Source organism: Varanus komodoensis, unplaced genomic scaffold, assembly GCF_004798865.1.
Source record: "Varanus komodoensis strain SLA01 unplaced genomic scaffold, ASM479886v1 scaffold7_1, whole genome shotgun sequence".
Lineage (NCBI taxonomy): Eukaryota > Metazoa > Chordata > Lepidosauria > Squamata > Varanidae > Varanus > Varanus komodoensis.
Window position 1 is genome coordinate 6017353 of NW_025336479.1, and position 25595 is coordinate 6042947.

General features: G+C 42.0%; 2 protein-coding genes across 21 annotated transcripts in view; one reads left to right on the forward strand and one right to left on the reverse strand.

Annotated features, from left to right (window-relative positions):
- MAP2K4 (mitogen-activated protein kinase kinase 4) overlaps positions 1 to 10581 on the forward strand; it is a 63811-nt gene extending 53230 nt beyond the window's left edge. For all 8 annotated transcript variants that reach the window (XM_044453739.1, XM_044453741.1, XM_044453742.1 and 5 more), the window contains 3 exons: positions 2478 to 2626; positions 6728 to 6773; positions 8082 to 10581. In XM_044453739.1, coding sequence (XP_044309674.1) covers positions 2478 to 2626; positions 6728 to 6773; positions 8082 to 8195 — 309 coding nt within the window. In that variant the 3' untranslated portion in view covers positions 8196 to 10581. The remainder of the gene's footprint in view (positions 1 to 2477; positions 2627 to 6727; positions 6774 to 8081) is intronic.
- Positions 9485 to 25595, reverse strand: part of MYOCD (myocardin) — a 316680-nt gene continuing 300569 nt past the window's right edge. For 12 of the 13 annotated variants that reach the window (XM_044453728.1, XM_044453727.1, XM_044453730.1 and 9 more), the window contains 3 exons: positions 24768 to 24881; positions 23224 to 23281; positions 19930 to 22175 (listed from right to left, as the gene is read on the reverse strand). In XM_044453728.1, coding sequence (XP_044309663.1) covers positions 21604 to 22175; positions 23224 to 23281; positions 24768 to 24881 — 744 coding nt within the window. In that variant the 3' untranslated portion in view covers positions 19930 to 21603. Of the gene's footprint in view, positions 9497 to 19929; positions 22176 to 23223; positions 23282 to 24767; positions 24882 to 25595 lie in introns of those variants that run through there. The other variant, XR_006416965.1, reaches the window with a different exon arrangement.

Below are 25595 nucleotides of genomic sequence, written 5' to 3' on the forward strand. Positions count from 1 at the left end.
GAGAAGACTGGCCTTGTTCTTCTTCTCCTACAGACACAAAGTAAGCTTAGTCCTGCTGGCAATATGACAGAAGCATCAAAACCCAGGAGTATTTGACATGGGCCTAATCAGGCCAGCTCCAAATTGGAAGCAGCTATGTGAAAGATGTCCTTTCATGCGCCCCCACCCCAAGCCACCATGGTGAGCTTTTCCAGCGTATGCAGTTATCATGAGCCAGCAACATGGGTGGCAGCAGGACCAGACAGCAAAGGCAGCAGCGCAGCTCAGTGTCCCATCAGCCTTTCATTTTCCCAGAATGCCATTGAATCCTGCTCCCAACATACACCATCTAAGCGACGGATGAATCCTTGCCCACTGCATTTGTGTGAACATGCCGGGTGCTGACTCCAGACATGGACCCAGTCGGATGTCTCTACATAGAAAGATGGAAATAAACCTAGTACTACGTGCATGGCTCATATATTGCTGGCTTTCATCAGCTTTGAAAGTTCGTGGGGTGGGATTAAAACATGTCAAAAACAGGAGCCATGTCTGTTCCTTTCTCTCTAAATTGGGAATGTGCAAGTATGCATAATGTTAGATCACCCCAGAGGAAGTAAGTCACTGAAGGCCTGCAATTCCTAGTCCAGCTACTGTGACATAGACTTTCCCATTTGTACATTATACCAACATAATTAGTCTTTGCTACACTGTGACCTTCATGATCCCATGTGATCCTCTCGGATCACTGCCTTGCCGTGGTGAGGGGGCTTGCATAGCGCAATGAAGCTATGAGCTATGCTGTGCAGGGGCACCCAAGATGGACAGGTCATAACAGAGAGCTCTGAGAAAAGGTGATCCACTGGAGAAGAAAATGGCAACCCACTCCAGCATCATTGCCATGAAAACCCCATGGACAGTATCCAAAGTCTAAAAGATATGACACTGGAAGATGAGCCCCTCAGGTTGAAAGGTGTCCAATATGCTACTGGGTAAGAGTGGAGGGCTAGTACTAGTAGCGCCAGAAAGAATGAAGTGACAGGGTCAAAGCCGAAAGGCACTCAGTTACCAATTTATCTGGTGGTGAAATTCCACTCTAATGGCAAAAAGTGAAAAGGAACTAATTAGCCTCTTTATGAGGTTGAAAGAGGAGAGTGCAAAAGTTGCCTTGAAACTCAACATTAAAAAAACTATGATCATGACATCTGGTCCTCTCACTTCCTGGCAAATAGAAGGGGAAGAAATGGAAGTAGTGACAGATTTTATTTTCTTGGGCTCCAAGATCACTGCAGATGGTGACTGCAGCCATGAAATTAAAAGACACTTGCTCCTTGGGAGGAAAGCTATGGCAAATCTAGACAGCATACTAAAAAGCAAGGACATCACCCTGCTGACAAAAGTCCATATGGTCAAAGCTATGGTTTTTCCAGTTGTATGGCTGTGAGAGTTGGGCCATAAGGAAAACTGAGCACCAAAGAACTGTCACCTTTGAATTGTACTGGAGAAGATTCCTGAGAGTCCCTTGGACTACAGAGAAATCAAATCAAATCAAATCAAATCAGACTATCTTAAAGGAAATCAACCCTGACTGTTCTTTAGAAAGTTAGATACTGAAGATGAAACTCAAATACTTTGGTCACCTAATGAGAAGGAAGGACTCACTGGGGAAGACCCTAATGCTGGGAACAATTGAAGGCAAAAGGAGAAGGGGATGGCAGAGGTTGAGGTGGATAGATGTGGTCACTGGGGTGGTCGGTGTGTACTTGGATGGACTCCGAGGGATGGTGGAGTAGGAGAGCCTGTAGGAATGTTGTCCATGGAAACATGAAAGGTCAGAGATGACTTAGCAACCAAAAAAACCCCCTCTGTGACAAAGTTTGCATGAAATAGCAGCCTCAGTGTGGGTTGTTTAACCCACAATGAGCCATAACATGCAAGGCTACCATTTTGAATATGCAGTCCCTTATTGGGGCATCTGGGGTTGCAGTGCTGTGTGAACCTGGACATCATGAGTTATTTGATTTATATTAGGATTATACAACTTTTGGGTAACACACGATGGGCAGGTTCATACAGCATGCTGCATGTACAGCAGCTTACTGAAGCCTTAGTAATCTACTGTATAGTGGGAACCAGCCCTACACACACTGGAAGCTATAGTTCTTAAAGTGAGCTGCAGTGTCTTCTACTGAAATCATCATTTCAATGTATGTGTATGTATTTATTTTTTTAGAAATCCCATGCTTCCTTTAAATTAATGCGCAAGAAGCCTTAAAATGTCAGAAGTAGAACAACCTGAGATGTGAAGGATTCAGTCCCAAAGCAGCAATTGTCCTCTGAGTTGCTGAGATGTTCGCTGCCATTGTATTTGTTTTTAAGTTGTGTGAGCTTAGACACATGCATATAAAAAGTTCCCAGAGTTGGCATAATGTTTGACAGCTGTGTTCCCTGTAAACTTCACTAATCTCTCCCATCTTGTTGCTGTCTCTTTGACATAGTATGAGCTGGCCACAGGACGGTTCCCCTATCCCAAATGGAATAGTGTATTTGATCAACTAACACAAGTAGTCAAGGGAGATCCACCACAGCTGAGTAACTCAGAGGAACGAGAATTTTCTCCTAGTTTTATCAACTTTGTCAACTTGTGGTGAGTATGCCTCATTTGGATCTGTTCTGAGCATTGGTAGCAAGTAAGTTGCCCAGGGAGAGCCCCCTGCTCTGCTGCTGAGTTTGTAGCAGGAGCATCACAGGACGCCCATGTTGATGTAAATGGTGCATGTTTCTGCCAGGGAAAAGCCTGGCGATGGGACAGCATGTGTGGGCTGGAAAGAACAACCGTGCACAGAGTGGTTTTCAGGTCTGGAAAGAGCTAACTCCTTTAATTGTTGCTATGTTATGTACGATGTCTGTATGCCACCCTATAATATAAAGTTCTCTGGGCAGCTTACAATAAATAAATAAAACCAATTTAGGTACACTGTAAAACATTAAACCATGTAATCAAAAGACACAACACTCACATTAAAAGCAGTTAACTTGTTAATACTGAGCGACTGAAACTAGAGTTCCAAGAGTTTTCAACAGGTCTGGGTAAACAGCAAAGTCTTCACTGGGCACTAAAATGACCAGAGGGCTTGCATCAGGCAAACCTCTCTGGGAAGGCTACCCCAGAACAACTGCTGGAAAGGCTTTTCCCCTCCTTTTGCATACGTGATGGAAGTCGAGGCTTGCACCCTTCCTCCCCAAGGTCTTGTTTCACTTGCAACTCTCATACTGAGCAAAGTAGAGGAGTGAAGTTCTGTCCGATGGACTTCTACAGTAAATCGTTTTGTAGTTCTCCATTTACTCCAGAGATCTTTGTCCTTGTATCTCCAGTGAATGAGCCTGCTTGCTTTGGCATTACCTCCTTGGTGTATTTTAGTTGGAGTAGTGGAATGCTAACTGCACCAAATAGGGTCCTCGGCACTCTTAACTCCTACAGCTGGAAGTTCTCAATCATGCAAGTCTGCGGCTGTGCTAGTTTACATTTGTGTTGCTGACTGCTTTTGCGAACAACATTCACAGAATTTGCAGGTGGCTGCAGTATTAGCATTGAACTGTGGTCACAGTGGAGTAGCTCTGCATCAGTTGCTCTTGTTGCAGCTAACTCGTCCCAAGGGACTCGGGAAACTTCATTTGGATAACCTACCAGCATGTAGAATACTGCTCTACATCAGTGCTAATTTGGAATCATACTGAAGCTAGGGCATGTACAAATGCTTCAGGCTGAAACAACTGATGGTATAAAAGGGACATCTGAAGGGAATAATTTTTATGGAGAGTGAGTGTTTTGGTGTAGGTTTTACCAGCTGGTTAAAGCGAGAGCCATTTTAAAGCCTTGTTTGAGAACTCCCTCAGCCTGTCTTCCCAAATGATTTTTAAGCACAATATAGACTTGGTTTGCATGTAACAACAACCCAGGTTTCATTTGAGTATGCGTTCTTAAATAGTGGTGGACCCTGTTAACAGTGAACAGCCCAGAGTTCACAACCCAACAACAAACTATAGGTTCTTTTCCTGCCTTATTCATGATTAACAGCCCATAGCTAACCATAGTGTAGTGTTTACATATAATGACAACCCAGAATTCTGCAGCACTGAATTCAGTGAAAAGCTTTTGTGAATCCATATACTGGACTGTTGTTACATGCAGACCAGACAAAACAGAGGTGGGTTCTAATGCATTTTTAAAATAATAGTATGTCTGTTAAATAAAGAAAAAGCTTATTGCAGAGTCATGCAGCCATTTCCTTCTGTTTGTGCAAGTGGGTAAATGTCAGTTGACCATTACATCTGAAATGAGAGCTATGCTTAATGGCTTCCAAAGAAGCAACAGTATGGAAGGCAGCATTCAGCGATAGCTTTGTATTGTGGCTTGGTTGGAAACTGTTAGCCATAGTTTACCAATTTAGATTGTTTGCTCACCCCGTAGCTTCCTAGATTGTTTTTCTTTTTGCATGAAGGGAAGGTGAGGGATGTTTTGGCTTATTAAGGCAAAATTTGATCACCCAAATGCAGCCACAGTTTAGATTTGGTGCCACCTGCTGGTAGCTGACCTTTGTTTTTGTGCCTTTTAAAACATACCATTGTTTTCAAACATGCAGCTTGAGTGCAACCTTATCGCCACAATCCCCACCATGACTTTGCAGAAGCCCTCCAAGGCCACAGTGGGGACTCCATCTTTGCAGGCTGCTCCTTCCATTCTTGCAGCCAGCACAGTTCTGCCCATGCATGCTGTGCCTCGAAAGGTAGAAGACCTTGCTGGCGGGGGGCTTCTTGGGATCAGGTGGTGGTGAAGTGGGGCACTGCCGTTCTACGAAGAAATCTGTTGGTACCTCAGCTGCTTTTCCTTGTGAACAGGAGCAGAAGACATAGACAGCCAAAACCAGACATCTCTATCCTTTGTAGGATGGGGGGAATGCGGAGACAATCCACCCACACCCAATTGAATGAGTATAAGTTCTGAGTGTTCTGGGCAGCTCAATAGGATGCTGCCCTTAGGCCTTTAAGTTGATTTCTTAAAGGTATTGATGGGGATGATGGATCAAGGGAGGCTTTGAGTGAGTAACATATTTCCTTTCATAGAAGGCTGAAGGTCTAGTCGACTGGACCTTTGTAGATCAACAGAAATTTCCCTGTTGTTCCAAATTAATGCTCTATAATTATTCTCTTAGGATAAGCTAGTGTACCAGATGTTTTTTCAAGAACTTTCTTTTGTTTATGAAGGGTAAGGATTTAAGTGTGCAGAGACAAAATGTTTTCTTATGATTGCTGTAGAATATATTGAAAGGTTCGGACCATTCTGTGCCCAGAAGTTCTGTATAGCCCAGAAAGCACCAGCTATTGGTCACATAGAAATGTGGTTAATTAAAAATAAAACAAGGCAGTAGTGCAGTGAAAAACCAGTCTACAACTTCTCAATAGAAGTCCTATTGCTCCTCTTTGCATTTTCAAATGAAGAATTTGAAATCCTAGGTTTCCCACCAAGCTTAACATATTATTATTATTATTATTATTATTATTATTATTATTATTATTATTATTATTACATTTCTATGCTGCCCCTTGTCGAAGCCTCAGGGCGGCTTACAACACAATAAAATACATTGAAATACAATAGAACATAATAAATTACCATTAAATACAAAAATACAAAAAATACATTGAGTTACAAACATAATAATATAAAATTAAAATTATCAGTATAAAATAAGTAAATAAATAATATAGGAGGAGAAAAGAGGAGGAAGAAGAAGTTGCCCTGGCCAGATCATATATTTTAACAATTAAAATGATGTTTAAATAAAAAGGTCTTTACCTGGCGCCGAAAAACCAGTAACGACGGTGCCAGGCGGACCTCTTTGGGGAGTGAATTCCATAGGTTGGGCGCCACCGCAGAGAAAGCCCTCCTCCGAGTACTTACTCTCCTAATTTCTTTCATGGAGGGTTCCCGGAGAAGGGACCCTCCCGCAGATCTCAAAGGGCGGTCGGGCATATACGGATGTAAGCGCTCGTTCAGGTAGCCAGGACCCAAGCCGTTTAGGGCTTTATAGGTCATAATCAACACCTTGAATTGGGCCCGGGCTTCGATGGGCAGCCAGTGAAGCTGACGGAGGACTGGAGTCATGTGAGCATAACGCCCCGTCCCCGTCAGCAACCTGGCAGCTCTATTTTGCACCAATTGAAGTGTTCGGACCGTCTTCAGGGGAAGCCCCACGTAAAGCGCGTTACAGAAGTCTAGGCGGGAAGTCACCAGCGCGTGTGTCACCGTCACCAGGCAGTCAAACTCCAGGTAGGGGCGCAGCTGATTAATCAGCCGAAGCTGAAGGAAGGCGATCCTCGCCACCGCTGTCACCTGAGCTTCCAAAGAAAGCTCCGGGTCGAGGAGTACTCCTAAGCTGCGGACCTTATCCCGAAGAGGGAGTGTTGCACCATTCAGGACCAGGTCAAATCCACCCTCTCCGAAGCCCGATCCGCCAACCAACAGGACCTCCGTCTTGTCTGGGTTGAGTTTCAGTTTATTGGCCCTCATCCATTCCATGCAGAGAGGCCATAAATAGGTTACTGATCTTGTACACACTGGTGGATATACAAATGCGTAATGCTTACCAGACTTTAATCATATCTTGAACCTGTTCTTTCCACTTTACTTTAGATGTTTTTCAGCAGATTTTTTTTTGCTCCCTAACCTTTCTATTAATCTTTTTAGCCTTACAAAGGACGAGTCCAAAAGGCCAAAGTATAAGGAGCTTCTGGTGAGTATGGAGGAATAGAGGAATACATGGGGCTAGATTTGGCTAAGAGTTTTAAGCAACCTGTTTCTTTCTCATTGCTCTGAGCTTAACATGATATATAATTAGGCTTGCTGTCATGCATTAGCTGCATTCTGTCTGTAGAGTGCAAACAATCAGGCTGGATCTGATATTTCGAGGAATGCTGTACTCATTCAGGGATGCATTCCCAAAGTGTAAAGTTCTGCACCTAGATAATTAAGGAATGCATTTGATGTTGTTTATTTAGATTGTGAGATATTTTTTGCTTCACTCCAATTCTCTAATTCTTTAAATAACCACTGTGGTGTAGTGGTTAAGTGCACAAGACTTGGACTCAGGTGATCTGGGTTCTAGTCCCTGCTCTTCCATGGAGCCAACTGGGTGGCTTTGGGCCAGTCACAGACTCTCAGCCCAACCTACCTCACAAGTTTTTGTGGGGATAAGATTGAGAGCAGGAGGAAGAGAATAATGTAAGCAGCTTTGAGTTCTTTAAAAAGTGGGGGGGGGGGTATAACTCTTAATAATAAAGAATTCCATGAAGTTTATGTATGAGAACTGTATAGTATCCCACCTAGATTCTACCAGGTATATGCATTTGGAGATGCTTCTGAAACTTTGCTGGCAACTTGAGAGTTTGAAACCTTTTAAAGTTGAATGCTGGGTTTGCAAGAACTTTGATACAGAATGTTAGATTCTGGGCAGTTGCAGAGAAATAGATCCTAAGCTTATACATATTAGTGTATTTTCTCTCTAGAATTAGAATGGTTTACAATTTGCTGTTCATAATGGAATAGCCATATATGTAGTGTGAGTAAAACATTTTCACAGCTCTTGATTCCCATTTAATGGACTTGAAATGTTCCTGTTAGTAGATAGTTGTCCTCACTTCTCAGATTAAACTCAGTAAACAGGAATTGCAGCTGCAGTATGGATAAATTCCTCCTGTTCTGCTTGCAGGGGAGATGGAGACTTCTTACAACTAAATTTGACATATACATTTACATCACTATCTACAGCTCCCAGATGCTCCAGAGAAGGGTAGACAGGACCCTACCAGGTGGTGTAATAGCTTCTGCACCCAGCTGTAATTAACCAAGGCTGCATGTGTGTGTGTGTGCTGATGTTTGGCCTCTTGCCACTGGATCTTATGAGCCATTGTCCAAGCACAGCACTTCATAGTATTATAAGAGTTATGTGAAAGCATTCTTAAGAGCTCGTATATCTTCTACAGGCGTGTGATCATGTGTTTGACAAGTGAGAATATGTTTTTTTCCCTTTCCATTCTTCCAGAAACATCCCTTCATCCTAATGTATGAAGAACGAACAGTGGATGTTGCGTGCTATGTCTGTAAAATTCTGGATCAAATGCCAGCAACTCCCAGCTCTCCAATGTACGTCGATTGATACTGCTGCTACATCAAAATTCTAGTGCAAGTGCTGAGAGAAAGCAAGATGTACAGAATCTTCACCCCATATTGCAGTGTTTTAACGCTCGCCCAAACACCATGTGCAATAATGTTGGTGTTTTTCTTCCATTCTGTCTGTATATTATTGTCACTTATAAAGTGCATCCATGTAATACCTGATCACACAGTGTTAGTGTCAGTCAAAGAGAGACCTCATTTTGCTCTTTTTGTGGACATATTCATGAAATGTGGAAATAAGTAACATTTTATTTGTTGACCATGATTGGAAAGCACCTGAAGTTAATTTCTAGGTTCAGAGACTTTTCAACAGTTACTGGAATGATTTTATGCTCTCAGAATCTTCCAATTGTTACAGATAACTTAGAAGAAAGGAAGTTAGGTGTTGGTCTGTCTGATTCTGAACATAACCCTGTATGGGGAAAGAGGAACTTGCAGCCAAATGAGCTACTTTTACCTTCTGGAGCCAGCAAAGGCAAACAGGGGATAATATATAAATATATAAATATATATTTTTTCTTCACAAAGTGCAATAGATGAATTGATTTGAATTTCTGTTGCTTTTTAGTCACAGTGTATGTTTTGAGGACAGTGTGGCTCAGCAGAACTTCATATTTTGGGGGAAGAAAGAAGTGATAATGTAAAATGGACTATGTCTTTACCAAAAAATAATGCATTGCATTGAAATAGGCTAACAACTGAACTCACAAGAGATGAAGAATAATGTATTCTTTAATTTTCCAAACAAGCCACTCTTCAGTAGAACTAGGTGTCCTGTAAATTGTTACCTGGTGAGATAAGATTTTGATCTGAGGAATTATTAAAATACTTAATTGAATTTAACTGGCTTGTGAACCCTGATTTCTAACTACATCATGCTCATTAAGCTGGCTAAACAGTCACAGATTTATCATTAAATATTTGTAATTCACTTGCCCCTGGTCTCCAATGGCATAATCAAGAAGCTTCTCACAGAGTTCCAGGTGTGCTTTGGGTCTCTGCTTCATGTCTGATATCCACTGCCAAATCAAATAAGCCTACTCCATCCCCTTTAGTTGGATCACTGGACGCCAAAAATCACTGGGAAATGGATGCTAAAATATGCTTGATTTCTTTTTGTGGATGAATTTGGCCTCTTATGAGGCCTTCAAAAAATGAAGATTAGTTTTTGTGAAAAGATTTTCCTAGTAAGATGATGAGAGAATTAAAATGTTAAATGCTTTAAGGCATATAGCAGAAAAACAACTGTAATGATTCTTTTTCCAGAGCAAGAGAAAAGAACTTCCTAACAAGTGAGTCAGTGAAAAGCCCGCAACTGGGTAGCCAGTTGACTTGAGATGCTGCCAGATGGAGGGCACCTAGCACTACCAATCAAACAATGAAGTAGAGCTGTTCTGTTTGTTCTTCCTTAACAGTTTTTTGTGGAAAGAAAAAAGGCAGAAGTAGTGGTGGGAAAGCAAGAGAGGGTTAGAAGACGACGACAATGTCATCTAGACACCCTATAAAATTCTGTGAATGAGGCATAGTGATTGCATGATAAAGTCTCATGTGGAAGCACCTTTAATCCCTCAATCTTAAAGCAAAAACTTCATCCATGCAAGGACGTGGTCAACACCAAATAAGATAATGCATTGAATTGGAAACCAGTTCTCATGCAGTAATTCGTCCTTGCAGTCCTCTCAGGTGGATTATCTTTAACCTTGTCTGGAGCTTCCTGTACAGGCTAAACACTTGGTTTATTTTTCTCTTTGTGCCACAAATTGAATAGCTACCATAGCCCCCTTTTCCACATTCTACTCTTGCATGTTGACGTGGAGCATTTCCATTCAGACAACCAGGAAATGGAGGTTGCTTCCCGTTCAGGCTCAGTGGATGACTGAGAGAGATGGACAGTTTTAGCATACTAATCATAGATTATTATAATATACTATTAAGGGTGCAGCATTTATATTACAGTGTCTGTTTATAAAGATGTATAGTGTTCAGAAGCTGTGAAAATAGTGTAAGAACTGTACATTGTGAACTGGTTAATTTTTTTTCTTCTTGTACCATAGAAAAAATGTATAAAAGTTTATTGAGAAGCTGATGTGCAGGGATATTGCCTTATCGTCTGTAAGTAAACTGGAGTTTGACAACATGATAGCTTTTAAAAGCTTCCAACTATTTTATCTTCTCCTGATTTGACTCCTTCCTCTTCTATTTAAAATATTCTACATGGAATCAAAGTGTTAATGTAAAAGTTCTATTTTTTTTCGCCTGCAGGTCAGTTGTAATAAATCAAGGATGCAACTATGACCTTGTTATTCTTGTTATAAGGTCAGATATGTGATGGGAAAATCAATAAATTTTAACAAAATTGTAAAAAATGCTATCTTCCTCTGGCCAGGGTTCCGTTTACTGTTGTTTCAAAAAAGGACCAAAAGGTATGGTGGAACCCTGGGGCAATTCCTCCCATAAGCACAAGATACTCACTTTATCCTGACTGATTTCCTTTCACGAAACCAAACCATCCCTTGCCCCTGTGAATCAGTTTTGCCATGCTGTCGTCTCTAGCTGGGGAATCAGTGTTGTGGTTGAAAGCCAAATGGGGCTCTATTTCCTGCTCATACATTAGGAATATTGTTTCTGTTAACACATCACATAATTGCCTTTGTCTTGGTGGCAACAGCATCCCTGCTCATTTGCAGATTGTGCCACTGAAGTATAGCCAGCAATTTAGCTGCCCTTTTGTTTTTATATCATGGCTTTGCCTTGTTCCTTCCATCTGCCTTACTTTGTATGTTTGTGTTAATTGGTTTCCACAAACTGTATTGAAACCATTTTAATTCATTCCCATGCATTCTCCAGACCTTCAGCAGACTCCTCAGTCTTTCTTATTTTGGGAGGACTGTTTTAAAAAAAGAATCTGATTTCTTAAGAGGACTGCAGATGGAAATTACATTCCAGGATCTCCATTAGCATTTAGAAAACGGTAAACAGATACAGCTAAGTTGCCAGCCGGTGTTTGACTTGCTTCAGCTTTGCTCAGACATGGAGCTCACTGAGCAAGTCACTGGCCCTCAGCCTAACCTACTGCAAGAGGGCTGTTTTTGCAAGGCTGAAATGAGAACTATTGCAATATATTACAAGCCCTCGGGATAATGCTCTGAAGAATTCTGTCAGTAGCAGCTTGGAATGGAGTGTGGCCTATTGTAAAACATGCACATGAGAAAATAACTGCAAAAAAAGCGCTCAGAGTAACATCACAGGGATTCTTTTAATAAGAATGGCAGTGCTGGTCGCAGAGGTAAGGCAGTGTGTTTATTTACAGTGTGTGGTTTGTTTCTGGTAGTAGTTGACAGCATCCCTTTAAATAAGAATAGAGCTGTTGCTCAAGCCCTGTACCACTTGACAGCGCAGCACTGAAAACTATTCTTGGACTGAAGTGCTATTAAAAAGTCTCAATGGAATGACTTCTAGCTTTTTGAATATTAAAATTAAAAAATAAAAGGAAGCATGTGAAGGATTATTCTATTCTACCAGTGCACTGTGAACATTTGTACAATAGAAAAATCATGCTTTACATAGTGACCTTACAAACACTTAACATTTTTATACAACATGCAGCAATATTTAAGCCAGCTGTTATTTTTCCTTACGCCTCGGGGGTACAATCACCTTAATGAGGCTGGAGTTGAGGTCTGCAGAGACAGTTCTCTTGCTGATCTTCAGCCAAGAAGACACTCAAGGCCACATAGCCCTTTTGATGCCGCCTTGATTTCCAACAAATGCTCCTTCCAGTAACACAAATATTAAATACACTCGGTTGGTAAATACTTTTGTAATGATCTTTGGTTTGCAATATTTACTTTTTACAAAGTTTCAGGAAGTCGCTAAGTCCACAGAAAGCAGCCACAAGCTATATGATAAGATGCCAAAGGGAATTCCACCCCCCCCCATCCCATGTTGGGAGACATTTCTGAATTGCACTGCATAGAGATTTACAGAAGAAGCAGAACTAGATATTGCAAAGTTCCCAACTAGCTTAGCAGAACAAGCTCCTCCTCATCATCGGTGGATTCACAGCTGTTCTCTAGAAGATTTTGTATGGGTTTTTAATCTTTCTCCCACACAACAGATGGGCAGAAAATCTAGAAAAAGGCAATAGCCTCATGGCTAAGGCACTAATGTGAAGTTCAGTCTCATGCTGTATGGCTCTTCTGCTTCACAATGCTGTAAATGAGAACTTTTCATTAGGCTGAGCAAGTTCGAAGAAAGCTGACCGTCTTCTGTGCGCCTGCCGCTTGCATAGTTTAGATGACAAGGATGAGTGTGCTGAAGGAGGGAATGTGTGTGGGAGGACTCCACCTTGAAAGCTTGATGCAGTACCATGTGAAGAGAGACGGCAGAGGTTCATCCCTTACACGGAAGAGGTATTTCAAACTGGTATTGCCTGTTGGAATACAGCTGGATGGCTCAGCAGACTGTTCTCTGTAGCCTTGCTCTCCGAGGTGCCAGTCCTCTTTCCTGCTGCAGTGGAATGTGCACAGTGGCACTACACAATTGTGCACTAGCTGTGGAGTAGCCACGCTGTCCGTGCCCTTCCTACAGGGCATCTGCATGACACCATCAAACCATTAGTCTCCTGTGGTTTCCCCATAGTTCTTTTTTCGGACGACAGAAAATCTGACTTTTGCAGGGGAAAAAACAAAACAATAGTGCCATCTACAGGGGTAGATTGCTTTCTACGCTGCTCTTCTAGCCTTTGTAAACAGAGTGCTTTTTGATGACTGCAGTTCTGCATCAGGCAGGTGAACTCATTGCCACATGTCTACTTGGGGCACTCACTGTTACCTTCATGTTAACTTCTTAATTATTGTTCTTTTAATTTGTACTCAGTTATTTGCCTATTTTTTTTAAAAAAATAGGTAATTAACTTTTAATTTAAAAATATTAAAAATAATTTTAAAAATAATTGCGATGTTTTGAATGCTGCCTTTCTGCTTTCTGTAATTTTTGGCACCTTGCTTTTGTTTGTTTTGGAGTAGTTTTGCCATTTTAACTAGTGGTAACATTTTTTAGTTTATGTTTTTAAAAACTATGGAAGTCACCATGCTGATAAATTTAAAAAGCACTTTAGGACAGATTTTTAAACTTGCATTAAAAGATTTAAAAATGGCATGCCCAAAATTGTCCTTTTGCCACAGCTGTCATGTGAGTGTAACATTCCCACAAAACAAAGCAACATTTCTACTCCATGTGGCAATTCGTGATTCTACATGTAGCTTACAGTAGAGGAGTAATGACGGAATACTGCTGCTAGTCTTGAAATACTCCTTGTAAAGGATTTGCTTTGCATTCTTCAATGTTGTTAAACATACATATCTTTGAGATACATTAATTTACATCACAGGAGCCGCCTGAGTGGAAGTTAACTGGAGGGCTGCAAACATCAGTACAGATTATTTTGTTTTAAAGGGTTATCCTCTGCTCTGATCAGCTTGCATCATAAAGCATGATGTACAACATAGTCTGTCCCCTATTGATTTAGTAGCAGCTGCCCTTCTGTTTTCAGACAAGAAGAGATAGGAAGCACGTGTCCAGCTGCCAGTGTTAGCGGTGCGTCTGTCTACCCTTCCACTCAATACAGATGGACCCTGGCCTAACTGCATAGAATAGGCATTTGTCTTCTGACACGAAGCCTTGTTACTTTTTCCTGCCATACTGTTTAGGCTGCAACAGACAAGGCTATAGTTGTTGTCTATGATAAAGATTTCTACTTAAGAAAAGAATGAAGTCTAATCCTTGGCACAGATGAAGCGTTTTTGGCAGAACTTTAGTAGGACTTATTTTTGAGCAGAAACACATTGGACTGCACTGCGAGGAACAATTCAGTATGAAATTTGTATGCTTTGCAATTATTTTGAGATACTTTTGTTTGTAAGACAGTCATGGTTTTGCAGTATTGTTGGGTTTGTAAGCCTGTCTAATAGCATTATGGGATCAACTGACTTGCTTTATTCGAAACAACTGATTTTTTAAAAAGATATCTTCCAAGTTCTGTACCAATATGGTGAGTTCAGATTGAGTTCAAATAGAGTTTGCTATCACTGAAGGTACATCACATGATTTGTTTAAGTGACTTTTTTTCTGGATTAGAGCCAAAGTGGCTACATTTAAAACAATGTCTTCATTATCTCCATCCATCTCATAATTTGATACAGCTATTGGGGAAGATTTAGCCTGTCTTCCACATCAAGACCTATTAGTTTCCTATGCCCAACCATTCTGCATCTGATCTACTGTCAGAAAACCAATCTGAGAGGAGGTAATAACTTTTTAGAATGAATGCTAGGGAGAGCATGAAGAGATGGGGCTAAAGGGCAAATGGCTGCATGAGTAGGAATTCAGCAGAGGTCCAGCCTATCATAGAAACATAGAAAAAGAGCAAGTCATAAGGGGTCTCCTGGGCCATCTAGTCTGACCCCCGGCCCCAGCCGGCTCCACTCACGACATGCCCACCATGTGGACGTCCAGCCTATCCTTGAACACCCGCACCGATGGGGCCTCAGCAACCTCTCGTGGAAGCCCATTCCACACCCTCGGAGTCCTGACTGTCAGGAAGTGCTTCCTGGCACCTAAACTGAACCTTGGCTCCCTGCGCTTTGCCCCGTTGGAGCGCGTCCTGCCTTCAGGACCTCCAGATGTATGTCAAAGCATGCATGTGCTTCCTTCTCAAAGAGTGCCATAGGTGGTTCCTATGTTTTAAGCAGAGGCTAAGGGGGAAATAGTGAGTGAAGGGAGCCCTTTCTCGCAGCAGAAAGAGGACTCCTTATGTGCAGGGCCAGCATGTGCGTGCTTGTTTTTCTTTCCAAAGGGTAGGAATTGCTATCAACTCCAACAGTTGCTACTGTGCTTACACAGAACCTTCATTTAGCTACTGTTGGAGTAGCAACACCAGGGTGAAACATATGATAGGAACAAGTCAGCTCTACCACGGCATATTTCTTGAAAAACAAAACAAAACACTTTTGAACTATGTGATATTCCGGTTTGTCTTCTAAGAAGTAAGGGGGTTGGGAACATAATGGATTTTGCTACTACATTTTAAACTGTCAGCTGGTAAATAGTTCTGTAGCTGGGCTTGCTTGGGCCTGGCCTTGTACCTGCTAGCTTAACCTTGCCCGAGATTAGAAAACAAAAAGCTTTGCACACCCCTTTCCAAGGTCTGCCCTGTGCAGTAACTGGAGTGAGCACTTTACTAACAGTGTGAGGGGAAGTCCTGTTCCGCAAGTGGACGTCCACCAATTAGGCTTGACCTTTTGAGTTAGAACAACAGGTCATTGTACTTAAAAATAGCTTGCAAGAAATGTAGCCATTTAACTTCCTGACCGCCTCATGCTAGTACAAAGAGGAAGACTTGGGATGCATTCCTATGCCTACTCAGCTGGGAGTACGCCTCACTGAAGTCAAATGGACTTTCTTCTGAGTTGTGCTTTCAGTCCTTTTTCAGTATGTGGAGTGTTCATTTGTTATGCTGTTTAAACTCTGTGATTATTGCAAATTGTCTTAGGACTACATTTGCCAGACAGGGCAAGTGGGAGAGAGGCTATCATCCCTGAAGCTAAGAATTCTAGGCTCCTGACAGTTCTTTCTCCTTGACAAGGCACTTCTAAAATCTTTTGGATCTTACTGCTAAAAATCAGAACCTTGTTCCACCATGGTTGATAGCACATGTCTTCACGTACAAAGAATGCTTATCTCATTAAAATGAGGCCGTGTCAGAAAGGCAGGGAGAGAACTGGCCTGGGAGCCAGCCTGCCACTGTCTCTGCAGGTGTCTCACCTGTGCAGCTGGGAGCACAAGATGCAATGACTGAGAACAAGGACATGGTTTCCAGCTCACCAAACCAATTGGCTCGCTCCTGCCTGAGTGGATGCTAAAATATTCACTGGGAAAGTGGAAGAGCTTGGCAGAATTGGTATGGTATCTGAGCTGAATTACAGAATGCTTTAAAAAAGCAAGTTGAAGAGGACAAAATGAGATTTCCTATTCACACTTAGCTACCTGTAGGGACCATTTTTATCCTGCCTAGGCTCACCTACATTTGCTTGATTGCATTTGAGTCTAGATTGCATTCTTATTTTTGGATTAACTGAAGTAAGCTTATTGTAATGATGAGGAACACAAAACTGCTAAGTAACATCCAGAAAGGCTTGCTAAGGATGTGTTATAATTAAAGTGCTTGGGAAGCCATGTGCGCGTGTGCAGGCATGAAGCGTGTGTTTTGGTCTGCATAACTGGTTCATTGAGTGAACTAGCTAGTGAATTAGCTGCCATTTTTCATACTTTGTTGATGCTATGGATTACTGAACTCAGCAATTGGTCCTCCAAATTAATAGGAATTTTAAAACCACTAGTTATTTAAATTTTCTTATATATTATCCATGATTACCTGTCTATCCATGATTGCAAAATGATCCAAGATTGTCTATTTTTCTATTTTATATTGTATGAATGTCTTACTATTTCAATTAACACATTATATTATCAAGACAAATGTAAGCACCACATTTTTAAAGAAATTACCTAGATTTTGTATGCATCCATTGAAGTAATCTTTTGGAAAGCAGTGCGAATGAAAGACAACTGATTTTAGTAATGGAGAAAACCTAATAGAAAATTCTTACTCTCTCTTAAAAATTAGGAACATGGAGTCAAAACTAGATAAAAAGAAATTGGACTGCAAAATGGGTGAGCAGAAAACAAATGCCATAAAGGAGGCGATCTTAAGACTGAAATGTGTGATAAGAAGAAAAATATGTGGGAGGAAGCAGGGAGGAAACCTGATGAAAACATCCATTTTGAAAGGAAAACAGCAATAGGTGAATAGAATTAAAGTCATGGAAAATGAAGTAGGGATTTACATAGCTAGTAATCAAGGTATCAGATATTGTTTGCTGGCTATCTAAACAAGTATGTGGGATATCTAAACTAGTAGATGATCTAGAAGTCAGAGCTTTCAAAAGAACATCACTGAGACTTAGAAGGCAATCCTCTCCCCACTTGCTTGAGAATAAGCCTAACTGAAATCAATAGGAAGTTTGTTTCGAGAAAGAGGACATGCATAGGATTGTGCTGTTAGAAGATAAATAATATTTAAAGTATTTAAAGGCATATTCTAGAGATATGAATGGCATTCTGTGTAAATGATTTCTTTGGGTTTCTTTAGTATACAGAATGAGTATACAGAAAAGCCCGTTTTGGTCATGGGGGGAGCTGGTATATACAATCAAGCAATCAGCAAACAAAAAGCTATCGAACTATAGAGCTATCTTAATAAAATCTTCCAGTTTTAGATAAGAAATGTAATTATGAAGATGTTTAAAGAGGGAAATCCGAATGTTTTGAATACCAAAACACATATAGAGATTTACATCTGAGAATGCAAGCAAGCAAAAAAGGAGAGAATTTAAGAAAATAACAGAAGAACCCGGGCAGTTTCCAATCATGTATCAGTAGGGGATTGCTTAAACATTATTAATGAAGCAGGACTAGTTTTACAGTTCATTATGGATGATAGATGAGGCAGATACAGATAAAACCAAACCATACAAAGTGATACTTAACCAATGGCTGAGGAAGATATAGAAAGAGAGGAACCCAAAAGTAGTTCAGGTAAGATGGTGAACTGGTAGTGATTCAGTTTAAAGAGTTATCATTCCAGTGGAAAATCTACCCCAAGCCACCCTCTGCTGTTATCTCAGCCACAATATTTAGGGTATTAAGGGGACAGTCCTATGGACACCTTGTTCAGAAGCCACGGCACTCAGGAGCTTACAAGAGTCTACTGCCTTTCTGGGCAGAAACCTGCAGGGTGGAGTGATCTTTGCTTCACCACTCTCCAATCGCCTGCTTTTTCATGGGAGGCTTTTCAGCCCATCTAGGCAAGGAGCTTTGCAGGAGAAGGAAGGGAGGCAGGATTGCTTGTGCCCATAATGCCCCATTTCCTCCCACTCCCAACCTCAGAGAATCTGCTGATGCAGTTCTTTCCAAGTCATTTGCAAGGGGTCAGGGGTCAGATCTCTGATGCCTTCTTGGGAGGTCAGAGCACTGTCTGCAATCCTGAAGAGGGTTCCAGAGCCATCCTGCGGTCTCTGTGATGCTTGGCCAGGGATTCTGGCATGGCTCCTAAAAGTGCAATCCAATTGTACTGTAATACGTTAGACAGAAGGCTCCGAGGTGTAAGGCTTCTGCCCACCCAAAGCCCTATAGGCAGGCACGTGAGAAGACTGGTGGTTCTACCTTGGGAATGTTCTAGCTTCAGTCTTGTTGACTGAGCAGGACAGGTAAAAAGAGGTTCTAGCAGATCCACAACTCTCCTTCCTCCTCTCCAGCCCCTTCCCTTGCCACATCAACCTATGATCCCTGGGCCACTGTTTGCAATGTGGATAACCATCCCCTTTATTTTAGATAAATCAAAAGAAAAAAAATACCCTCAAAATCTATATAACTGCTGTACATGCTCATATCATAATCATATTTTCTTGAATTAAAACTGTATTTGCTTGCCCTGTTATAATTACTGTGCAGTCCTATATGGGTAAACTAGTTTTAATGGGGCTTAGTTCTAGGCAAATGAGTTTAGAATGTCAGTCATATCGATGGAAATTATGTGTTTCAGTTAAATAACTAATACTTTCAAATGCTGGATCTTCAAATTTAATCCCCATTAGTTCCTTCTACTTGAAGAATCAGTAACAACATTTATGAGTTCTGATTTTTTTAAATTAACTTGACTCCTGAGGTATTGTGATTTGAAAAACAGGAACAAGTTTTTACTAAAGGGCAGATAATTAGGTACTGTCTTTAAAAAGGCAAATACCTGGAAAACTGTTTAAAAAAAAATCAGAACTCAAACTTTATGGCTGATTCTTTAAGAAGAAAAGGATCTAACAGAGAATTTTTAAAAAAAACACAAACAAATGTAAGCATAGATTTTACGCCAACAAATATGGAAAGCAAAATAATGGCCCACAGATTAGAAATGTTCAATATACATTCCAATCCATATGCAAGAGTACAGCAAATATAGGACTGTTACACTAATTTCCCACACAAGCAAATGCTCCTGGTGCTGCAACAAAGAATTTTACCCTACAGGGAGTGAGAAATGCCTGAGATTCAAGTTGGATTTGGAGAAGAAGAGGCACCCAAGAACATAGAGCAAAGATATACTTCCTGAGTGCACCAAATAATTTCAGAAGATCAGTCTCTGCTTTATAAGCTACAGCAAAGCCTTTGACTATGTGGATCACAAGCCGTAAATGGGTGTGTCTCAGCCCTTGATTGCCTGAATGCAAAACCTGTATCGTGGACAAGAAACTTACTGGTAAGACAGAATATGAGGAATTGAAATGGTTTCCTATTGACAAAGGCATCAGACAAAGGTGTAATTTATCTGCCTATCTGCTCAATCTGTAAACAGAACATATCATAAAAAAAATGGATAAGGATCAACGGAAGGAGGGGAAATTGGCACAATGTATATCAATACTTTAAGACAGGCAGATGATACCTTACTGTTTGCATAAAGCAGCAATGAATTGAAACGAAAGTAAAAGAAGAAAGTGCAAAAGCAGAGCTGCAGCTGACCATTAAGAAAACACAAATCATGACTATAGAAGAGTTACACAACTTTAATGTCAACAATGAAGAAATTAAAATTGTGAAAGATCTTGCATACTTCTGGCTCAAGGGAGACTGCAGCCAAGTAATTCAAAGAAGCCTGAGACTTGGAAGGGCCACACTGAAGAAAAAATAATCACATGTAAGGATGTAAAGAAAGCTGACAGGAAAAAATACTATGCCTTCTGAACATGGTGCTAGGGGATAGCTCTGCAAATACCCTGGACTGACAGAATGATGAACAAGCGGGTCCTAAGATGAAATCAAGCCAGAACTTGCCCTGGCAAATTCGAAGCTGCCACACTTGAGACACATCATGAGAAGGCAAGACTCGCAAGGGAAGACAATCATGCTAGGAAAAGCCAAAGGCAGGAGAAGAAAAGGAAGACCAAAGGTGAGATGGATCAGTTCCATAAAGGACGCCACAGCCTTGAGTTGGTAAGAGCTGAGCAGGGCTGGCAAGAACAGGGCTTTCTGGAGGGCCTTCATTCACAGGGTTACCATAAGCTGGAGACAACATGACAGCACATGACAATTGCAAAAGCTTAGATTTACGAGGTCTTAGTTTTAGAAAACTCCCTGACAGACATGATGAATGATACTTGTGGTCAAGGGAAAATTCTGGAGTTTTACTAAGAAGCAAAAACTGATGGTTATTTTATTGCTTGTTGGAAATTTTCTGTAGATGATCTGATTATTAATTTTGTGAATGAGTGAATTTTGTATGCTCGTTTTATGGAGAATATATTTTTTAATATTTTAAATATCAAATATTTAAGAATATGGTTGATTTGAATGATGAATCTTGTGTGGAATTGCGCTGAAATATTATAGTTTTATTTATATGAATATCAAATTATGTTTATATTTTAAATTAAGCATTAAATATATCAAAGTATGTAAAGAAGGACTGTACCTTGAAACAGACAATTTATGAAGGCTACAGAAGAGCCTGTTCTTCCTGATGTCTGCACTAGACTCTTTTCTACTCTGGATTTCTTTCCAAAGAGAGTGCCCATCACAAAATAAGTCACATTGTTTCAGTTCTGTTAAGGTGCCTTTAAACAGCAGTAACGTAAGAGGGACAGGGCAAAGAGAGAGCAACTTGAAAGGATGGTTTGAGTTGTGAAAAAATGGCAAGAACTTTGGTCTGATCATGCTTTGTGGGCTGACAGACGAGAAGAGAAGAGAAGAGAAGAGAAGAGAAGAGAAGAGAAGAGAAGAGCTCATACATGTGTTAAGAATAAGAGGCAGTGATTCCCAGACAGTGTACTGGAAGCCACAAGGGAATCAAAGGTTGGCGCTCAATAGCTAGTAGGGCAGTTCAGCACAATACCTTGCTAAGGCCGATAGATACATTAGGGATAACACTGACAGGTGTGTACCCAATACAGTTCCATTACAGAGGGAGTCTCCCTTGCAATAGGTTTGTAAATTACAAAAGTTAGCTAAGTTTCACAGGGCTTGGATTTGCTCACAAAGAAAAAGGAGGAGGAATAGCAGGATCCAGTGCTAGAAGTGGATGATGATGATTTTGTGAGTTTTGGGGGCTTAATTTTTTGGTGATTCCATTTATAGTGAAAAGAGAAATTGTGTTCTGGGAAAAGTGACTCCAGTTTCTTCTCCTTGGATGGTACCAGAGCTCTTTGACATAGTTGCTCAATCCCTTATGTGGAAAGGGCATGTGGTTGCCTGCATCCCATTCGTGGGGCTGACAGGGTTCACCATTGCTGCAAATGCAGATCCATGGTGCTGTTCAAGTTGAGATCAGTAACATCTAAGAAATCGATGTTGAAGAGGCTGGGCCCCGCGGTGGCGAGGGAACCAAAGCCGTTGGCTGAGCTGGGTGGAGTCAGGTCCAGCCATTCCATTGTTTCCCATGGTGATTCCGTGAAGCTCATGTGCAAGCCTGATCCTTCAACAGAAGAGGGAGACAGTGGGGTCTCCATGGGGGAAAGGGGAGTCGGCAGGATCTCATGGGGCGTGAGCAGTTCATCAGCAGCTTTGCTAGAAAATCCTTCCATCACCCCTTCAAAGTGAGGTTCCTCGCCACCCACCTTTAGGAGGGTGACTTCACTTGACCGCCCAAGGGGGCTGTGGGAATTCAACAAAATTTCCAGATGACTGTCATTGCTGCTAGGGCAGTGTTCAAAGGAGAGCTGACTTGAGGAAGCTTGCTCAAATGAAGCTGACGCCTTCAGTAGTGAGGATGTTCCGGAGGTTCCTGAAGAGACTGTTATCTGAGGCATCTTCTGAAGGCAAGAGCGTTCCTCTTTGGCATTGGCAGGCATTTCTGTTTGGAAACAAAAAATGACAGGACAGAGCAGATCAACAACAGGACCACCTCTAGCCTACTCCCAGGGCACCACTGGTAACTTTAATATCACCAAATATTGAGCAGCGCCATGCACACTGGCTCTTGAGAAGCCTTTGATTCCTTTCTCTACAGCAGGAGTGGACAACTTAGGGCCCTCCAGATGTTTGAGTCTACAGCTCAGCATCTCTCACCTTATGTTGGCTAAGGCTAACAGGAGTTCTAGGCCCAAACATCTGGACAGCCCTAAGTGACCCATCCCTGCTGGACAGTATGAAACAGCCAATTCAGCAGTATCAGAAAGTAGGCAGCAGTTTTGCAATTGCTTTCAAGCAGATATAAAGTGTCTTGCCCCCCCCCCCCCCCAAAACAAAACAAAACAAAACAAAACCAAAACTCAACACTGATTCTTAGCAACTGGCACTGCTGGTGCTGTACCTGGGCTCAAAGGGCATCGCTTAGTCCCTTGAGGCCCAGACCCTGTTTCTGCTGGGTGCTCAGTCTTTGAGTGGGTTACTTGTCCTTTGCCACACTTCTCTTGGCAGGCATATCAGGTGGTACCTGGGATAATTTCTCAATTGTCAAAATATGCCCACAGCCTCAAAGCATTGTAGTCTCCTGTTTAAGATTAATGAACTTTTAAAAACTGCTTCCGTGCTGGTTTTATGTTTATATCCTTGGTTGATTATCCATTGGGTTGTAAGTCACCTCAAGACATCCTGGAGGAGCAGAATACAAAGATCAATGCTGCTCACTGTCCTCCCTGATTAACAGGAGCCAAGTCTTCAAAGGAGTTCAGGTTTGCTGAAAGCAAGCAGGTCAAGTAGTAGACCTTGTGGGCATGACCACAAGTAGCGCTTTCTTGGTGGGCAATGACTGGCTACATGGTGGCTCTAGACCCCAGAGAGAGCTGGCTATGGCTAGTTCCAGAAGTGTCACACTCAGGTTGTCTTCTATGGGCAGCCAGAGGCTTGATCGTGTTTCCTTAGATCAGACCCAAGAGCCCCACCCTAGTGGCCTCACCTACCTCCAGTTTCAATAAGCACATCCAACAGCTCATCCATCTGCTGACTTCGGGTCATCTGCTGCACCAAGAAGTGAAGCAAGGTAAGTCAGAAAGTTGCCATTGTACGCACGTGCTATTAAAAATCGCCTTGAACTGATTGACCTGGTTTGGATGACAGGACTACCCACTATGGTTTGGAATCATAGAAAGAGAGAGAGTCAGAAGGGGTCTTCTAGGCCATCTAGTCTGACCCCGGCTCCAGCCAGCTCTGTTCATGTAATCCCCAAACTTTCCTAAGTGATGGGGCTCAACCATCTCCCTTGGAAGCCCATTCCATATCCTAGGGGTCGTAACTGTCAGGAAGTACTTCCAGACATCCAACCTGAAGCCTGGTTCCTTGAGCTTTGCCCCACTGGAACACATCCTGCCTTCCACTGCAGGGAAAAACAGATAATGGCTATCCTCCACATTTATTTATTTATGAAATTTATAGGCCATCCATTACTGTAGTCTCTGGACGGCTTACAATATATTATAAATCCTAAACAAAATAAATTGGCTACACCACAACTGAGTATAAAATGACATGGTTAAAATAAATGAAATGAATAAATATACAATTAAAATTAATTAGCTTTAAGATATTGGTCAATTAAGAAGGTCTTGACCTGGCGCCGAAAAGCATATAGTGACGGCGCCAGGCAGACCTCTCTAGAGAGTGCATTCCACAGCCGGGGTGCCACCACAGAGAAAGCTCTCCTCCGAGTACTCTCCTCTGACATCCCCTCACATACCTATAAGTCACCTATTCTCCAGGCTGGAAAGACCTCATATGTCATTTTTCCCAAGCGGTTACTGTTCATGTGACCCTGCGCCGAATGAGGGTCTAACCTAGCTATGTCTCTCCTATAATGTGCAGCCCAGGACACAGTATTCCAGTTGTGGGTGCACCAGAGTCATGTAGAGTGGTATCAACACCTCCCTGGATCTGGAAGCCACACTTCTGGCTATACATCCAACAATACATCATAGGCTGGTGGTCCTGTCATGCAAACACAGCCAGATCACCCAGGGTGCATTGTTTGTTTGTTCATGAACCGAGGTATTACTGTAGCTTCTTGTGCTTCCACAGTGGAAGCTTCAAGTACTGTAGCTTCCACTGTACTTGAATAAAGTACTCATGGATTGCTTCCACGACAGCCACAGCTTACAAATTCAGGGCTTTCACACCCTGGTGTTCTTCTAAATTTCAGGAATCCACTCAACAGAAGTAGCAGTCTTGCTCTTCTTTTCATGGTAAGTTACCCCAGGAGTGTGGGTCAAGGGCTCTGCCTCTTGCCAGAGACTGCAGACTCTCACTTCAGTTTTTTATTCAACCTCCGAGCAAGTCAGAAGTTGTGCAGATCTGCTGGTGTGTATTTAATCCATCTGACTAGACAAGCCCCATTTCTACAGTGCTAACCCTGCCAGAAGTCTGCTGGGTTCCCTTGTGAGCCACGCCATCTGAAATCAGCAAAGGCCCCCAAACACATCAGACCCACCTGTTGCCAATACCAGACAGTTACCTGTTTCACAGCATCTGCATAGGCAGGTGGTTGCTTTCCCTCTGCGAGGGAAGCATTTGACTTACAAAAGCTGGGGGACAACATGGAATACTTTGGACCTCCTTGTGTTGGCACCTGCATGAAAGCAAAAGGAACAACACGAATCAAACGGATCTGTTCTTCAAAGCACCATAAAGGTGGGTACTGCCCATATTTTAGCTATATTGCCGAGCAAACGTAGTTAAGAAGCCACCAGGACACAGGAAGCCTCAGAATCTTCTCATGTCTAGTCTGATGGCCCTGTGGAAATTTTCATCTGAACATTCACCCCCACCTGGGTCAATATACCAGCCCAGTCTCTAAACTGGTGTTCTGACTGGGCGGCACTCCCTCTGGAGGCCAGCTCCATAGTCCAAGAGATGCTATTCGACAAAACAGTGCCACTGGAGGCTCAAGCGGCTTTCAGGACATGGAATGGCCTCCACCACTTGGGCTGCTATGGCCCATGCTCTTGGATTGTCCTGTCTGGATTACTGCAACAGATTTGCCTTTGAAGGCTGATCAGCAACTTCAGTTGGATCAAAAGATGGCAGGACCTCTTTCACTGCCATAGCACTGTCTGAACAAAATTCAGAGAGCTGCTTTTAACTTCTAAAGCCCCAAACAGCAGCTGGAGGCTAGCTAGCTAATTTATTTATTTGCTTGCTTATTAGTTTTTTATCCTGCCCCATTAGCTATAAGGCTCCCTGGGCAGGTTACAAACAAAAAAATACCACATTCTGCACGAAGTTGCCCCAAGTATTGCAACCATCCTCAAAGGCCTTTCTCCAGGCCTCTCCCTGACCACCA